Source organism: Varanus komodoensis, unplaced genomic scaffold (genome assembly GCF_004798865.1).
Source record: "Varanus komodoensis strain SLA01 unplaced genomic scaffold, ASM479886v1 scaffold10, whole genome shotgun sequence".
In the NCBI taxonomy this organism is placed as follows: Eukaryota; Metazoa; Chordata; class Lepidosauria; order Squamata; family Varanidae; genus Varanus; species Varanus komodoensis.
The window spans coordinates 4,429,920-4,435,683 of NW_025335269.1; the positions used below are offsets into that span (position 1 = coordinate 4,429,920).

Sequence of the window (5,764 nt, forward strand, 5' to 3'; positions counted from 1 at the left end):
ATAAGTTAAATAGGCAGGGCGACAGTATACAGCCTTGCCGAACTCCTTTCTTAAGTTTGAACCAATCAGTGGTTCCGTGTCCAGTTCTCACTGTTGCTTCTTGACCCGCATATAGGTTTTTCAAGAGACAAATAAGATGGTCTGGTACTCCCATTCCTTTAAGAATTTCCCACAATTTGTTGTGATCCACACAATCAAAGGCTTTAGCATAGCCAATGAAGCAGAAGTAGATGTTTTTCTGTAACTCCCTAGCTTTCTCCTTGATCCAATGTATGTTGGCTATTTGATCTCTAGTTCCTCTGCCTCTTTGAAACCCTGCCTGTATTTCTGGTAGTTCTCGGTCCACGTACTGCTGAAGCCTACCTTGTAGGAATTTGAGCATAACTTTGCTAGCGTGTGAAATGAGTGCAATGGTGCGGTAGTTTGAACATCCTTTGGCATTGCCCATCTTTGGGATCGGAATATAAACTGACCTTTTCCAATCCTGTGGCCACTGTTGAGTTTTCCAAATTTGCTGGCATATTGGTGTAGTACTTTTACTGCATCATCTTTTAGGATTTTGAATAGCTCAGCTGGAATATTGTTGTCTCCACTAACTTTGTTGTTGCTCAGGCTTCCTAAGGCCCATTTGACTTCACAGTACTTCAATGTAGACATGCATAAAATTGCTGTTAGGACTCTTTTGATTTCCCCAAAGGGTAATAAAAGCTATCCCCAAGATAGTGAAGTTTAAGGAAGGGAGGAAAATATTCTGTCTCCCGCTACCTTTCACTGCATGGCAGTGTCTTCTTCCCTTGTTATTTGCTATATGACACAGCTTTTGATTAGGATGACAAATTGGCTGGTGTTCTTTGAGGACAAAATGAGGAAAAGTGGAGGGTGGAACTGCAGCGAAGCAGGAGGAGTGGGCACGTGGAGAGGACCCCCTCCCAACCCGACCCCACTCACCAAGGCTTGGCAGCGCCATGGGGGCATCTCGAGATCCCAATGGAAGGGTGGAAAGGATCAGCAATAGGCACGCCTCACCTTTACTTTAGGTCTCTCCCCTCCCCCCCTCATTCTGCCCCTCCGGTAAACTTTCAAGTGCCGCCAAAGCTCCTGCGGCATTCCCAGTAGCTGGTCTGGGAGTGTCGTGAGGTCATAACTCACGTCTCTAATTAACTCACACAGCAGTCGACCATAAAACTAAAGACTTTTATTGCTACTTTCTACAAGATTTACGATGCAACAGATAAGCTCTAACGGGGAGCTCCTAGCAATGCAGTTGCTCCCTCCTTTCTGAAGTATCTGAGGAGCCCACGTGGGATTAGCTTTTCCTGTCACGTCTTTCCGCTCGTGGGTGGAACAAACCTCTGTCCTGTCTTCTCAATTGTTCCAAATGTCGTAAACTCCTCCTAAGTTGAGCATCAGTCAAATTTATTGTTACCTCTTCTTGGTCTCCTGAACTCTGCCCAGCAGCTTCAGAGTCAGGAGGCGGGGGGTGGGGGGCAACTAGTTCAAGCACCTCAGAGTCAGGATGAGGAGAAGCCACCCGTTCAGAAGCCTCATAGTTAGGCTGTGGGGAGGCTATTTGCTCAGTGGTCCCAGAGTCAGGCTGCAGAGGGGCCGTTTGGTTACTGGGCCCCAAGTATAAGTCCCCTTGTTCCAATGCCTGATTCTCACTTTCTCGCAAGTCGACGTCTCTGTCGAGCCATCAGGCACAACAGGGGATGAGGAGGGAGGGAGGGAGGGAGTGTGCGCGCCCAGGCGCAAGCAAGCCTGGCATCCCTGACTTGGGGGTGCTGAACATGAACATGGCTCCTTCTCTCTGTTATTGTGTTTTTCTTTTAAGACAAAAGATGTTAATGTATGAGTTGTTTTTTTCTAAACTAAAACCTCAGTATTCAAGTTTTATTGCAATGTTGGCACTTTGTGATAAATAAGTGGGTTCTGGGTTGCAGTTTGGGCACTCGGTCTCTAAAAGGTTCGCCATCACTGTTCTATACCATCACAGTATATTCTTAACTGAAATAATATAGACGAAGCATTAAGAGTTCCTACCTTCAGCCTAGCTTCCACAGAAGCCTTCTTCCGTGCTTCCCTCCGACGATATTGTTCAACTTTATCCAGTTGGTCTGGCCGCTGGAGCATCCCAGCCACCCTTTGTACAGCTGTTGCAACTGCCTCCCTGCTCGTCTCCTCCATTTTAGAGCAGTCTTAATGCAGATACAGTCATATCTCAAAGGACACTACAGAAATAGTATAATGAAATGTTCAAGCTCATTTTACCCCAAACATCATTTCAGAATATATACAATACAGATATTAGCAATGAAGACAATTTAGTCAAAGTATATGAAACTCAATAGTTCCACAGTAAGTGCCTGTAGCATGGAAACAAGATAGATTATAAATAAAAGATTAATCACTAGGCTTCACTGTTCCATTTAAAATCTACTAAGTGATTATTCAGCTTTAAAACCTAACTGACAGAAAACATTCTGATTCCAGATCAACATTGCTAGGAGTGTCTGAAATATCACAAGGGCTCCCCAAGCAAAGAGGGGTAAAATGTTCAAACCAAGTACAAATCAAAGTAAGGGTCCCTTCAGGTGCATTAGTAGCATACAAATTGAAAAATTAATTAATTAATAGGCACCAGTCCAAGCAAATTCCTCAGCAGGCCAGAAGTACTTGTTCCAGTCTCAGAAGGAGAATGTGTGTAAGCCATGTTACCCTTGCTATAGAAGCAACTAGAGCCTATGCAGGTTCATTACACCAGCCAACTGCAGAAGTCAGTTGGACAATTCAGGAGCAGTACTTTTGAAGTTCTTCTGAAGGGGAAGACAGATGCAACATTCAAGTATGGTGGAAGCAGCTTTTTAAACATACATTTGGTGTACAATGAAGCATTCAAGCAGCAAGTGTGTGTTTATGTAACTAATTTTTTAAAAAAGTGGGTGAGAATGGATGGTTACCACATTTTTCTTCAACTCCGATTTTCAACATGATATGATGCTCAGGTTTATGGCTCAGCTAGTGTACATTCAAAACAAACAATACTTACATGTCTAGTTTCAAGTAAATCTGATGTATTATAACACATGTTTGGTTACTACAACAGCTAGTGTTTTTTCCTTTTCTAATAATCCACCAAAATTTATCCTTCCTAAGAAAACCAGTAAGTGTATTATAAAGTGATGATGTAGTTGTATTACTTAAATATATGTCAATAGGCTTGATCAAAATAGCTGTATAAATATAAATGTACACTGGGACAAGTGAATATAGTAGTTCCCAATACTTTGTGAGTCTGTATTTCCAAGAAATCTTTAAAAATAAATTAAAATCAGGAGGGTCAAAGAATCTGGCTGGTTCACTGGATCCCACCGGCATCACAATGGAGATCCCTGATCTAGTGTGGATGGGCAAACTTTGACCTGTTATAGAAAGTTGCTTCTGCCTCTCAGATATGCAATTATGAGATACATTTATCCTAACCCTAAAGTGATATTCCAGGCATAATGGGAGGAAGTGATGGATTCCATCCTGAAAGTAAGCATAGTATAATCCTGGCAACACAAAAATATAGAATTAATCCCTTATGAGGATAATGCCAATCACCTTTATCTGAGTCAACAAATGATGCATTTTATCTAGTTTTAGAGTACTGAAGATAGTTACAGAAAGGTTAAGGTGTACATGCAATCTGATCTCCTGGTTCCCTACTCTCGCATCTGCTCTGTTCGATTTCATGTATAATAACAAAGAATTTGTGCAATTACAATGTTTAGCAAAGTGTACTGAGCCAAAGAAAAGCAGCTTTCCTTTCTTCTACTTTCTGTGCTAGAAAACCTAGGAACTTAAGAAAAGCCATGCTGGATCAGCCCACTCCATTCACACTGTGGCAAACCAGTTGCTCACAGGATACCTCAAATAGGATGGGTGCAAGAGTACCACTTGTCCAAGTGCCTCAGCAACTGGTGTACACAGGGAGGGCACTTCTGCTAATGAAGGTAGCACACAGTCAGCAAAGCTAGTAGCCACTGATAGCCTTCTCCTTCATGAATTTGTCCTACCCCCTTTTGAAGTCATCCAAATTACTGACCATCACTACCTCCTGTGGCAGTGAATTCCAAGGTTAACTGCATATTCCTTATCAATCTCCCATGTTCACAATGAATGCCTCACTATATTCCTTGACCGGATGCCAGCATAGTTTTCCAAGTGACTCAGCAAGGTCTGGTGTCTCAAAATGTGAAATGTTGCTGAGGGATTGAGAAGAACCAACAAGAAAGATGGTACTATCAGCTGGACAAAACCTTATTTGTACTAATTTTTGCATCCCCAGAGGGGGGCAGGGGACAAGCCTTTATCCATGAAGATGTACACTGATAACAACTGGTTTTGTGCTGGCAGATGCCCATCATTTTTACTTTTGCTTCTGTCAACTTCTGCAAATCACACATTAGATTCGTAAGTAAGAATGCAGAAGTATTCAAATATTAGGGTGCAAAACATATCTGAAAAATATGAAAATCTTCATACTGTCATATGTAGTGCCATGTCTAATTTGATCTCTCAGATTTGAATCCTAACCCTAATCCTGTGCAAAATAAAATGTGCTTAAACCCTGTTGATGATAACAGGGTTAAGTTGTAACTCTATGTACATTTAGAAAGAAAGTCCCACAACTCCCAGCATTCCTCAGCCAGAATGGTAGGAGTTGTAGTACTTTCATCTATCTGAAGTTGCACAGGATTGCACCCTTAGCTTTGCAGATTAGAAGGTAAGCCTCAAAAGTATCAGCAGTAGTGTTTTTGTTATTATGTCAATAATGTGTTGCTACAAAAAACAAATACTTATTTTGTCACATTAGATTTACAGAAATGTATCTATGTTTTTATTATAATGGATAATGGGAAAATGAATAAAACTTTATGTGGTGAAAATAAAGAAAGCTAAATAAACACATGCATTGGAAAAAGAAAAATACTCTACCAGCATTCCTATCCCCCAATCTTTAGTTGCTAGGGGAACAAGAAGAAAAAGCTCTCAGGGGCATTCCCCCACCACCACCCGGTTCCCCTGTAACAAATAAAAATCGAGCCTACAGAAAAGAGATGATCTAGCACTCACACATCCCTCCTGAAGAAAAGATTTCCCAACACAGGCTGCTGGAATCCTCAAGAAGCCTGACCTCGTGAGGACTACCGCTAAATACCCAGGCTCGACCTCATCCACCTTTGCTGAACCCGAGAAGTGAAACTCCCCTTCCCCGGAATTTTATGTTGGGCAGAGCGAAGGGAACACAGATTCTACCGATCCTCCCGCTTGGAAAGGCGCGGCTTTCTAATTCAGGCAGCCCCCACCTGCTCGTTTAACACTTACCCAGAGTAGCGGTAACTCCCCGGAAACCTCTGACAGGCAGGTTTGAAGCGCGCCTGCGCCGCATTGCATCAACAAAAAAAAAATCCAAAAAAGCTTCACGCTCAGGACGCTCACTGCGCGTGCTCAACCAACAGGGCCAGTTCCGCGATTCAGTGCGCATGCGCTTGTAGATTACAACACCTGCTTTTATGTCTCCTCGACTGCCGGCCCCTCCTTCTGTTTCTGGCCCCATTCAAAAGCAACGAGGCGTAGCCAAATTGGGCTGTTCGTGGAAAACGCGCGCTTGTACACGTTCAGCCTCAATTTCAGACGTTTGCTGTCGGTTTTAAGGGGCCTCGCACCCATGGATCTTTTTGCTGTTCTGTAAACATTTGGTTATAAGCTTGGCTGAATA

At 42.7% G+C, this 5,764-nt stretch overlaps 1 protein-coding gene across 3 annotated transcripts in view; it reads right to left on the reverse strand.

Annotated features, from left to right (window-relative positions):
• EXOC3 (exocyst complex component 3) overlaps window positions 1–5,441 on the reverse strand; it is a 35,997-nt gene extending 30,556 nt beyond the window's left edge. Inside the window, exons 1-2 of one of the 3 annotated variants that reach the window (XM_044453258.1) lie at window positions 5,371–5,441; window positions 2,041–2,228 (exon numbers count right to left, since the gene is read on the reverse strand). In XM_044453258.1, the coding sequence (XP_044309193.1) occupies window positions 2,041–2,184 (144 nt within the window). In that variant the 5' untranslated portion in view covers window positions 2,185–2,228; window positions 5,371–5,441. Of the gene's footprint in view, window positions 1–2,040; window positions 2,229–5,118; window positions 5,311–5,370 lie in introns of those variants that run through there. The other 2 variants (XM_044453266.1, XM_044453274.1) reach the window with 2 other exon arrangements.
• Window positions 5,442–5,764: the final 323 nt, after the last annotated feature.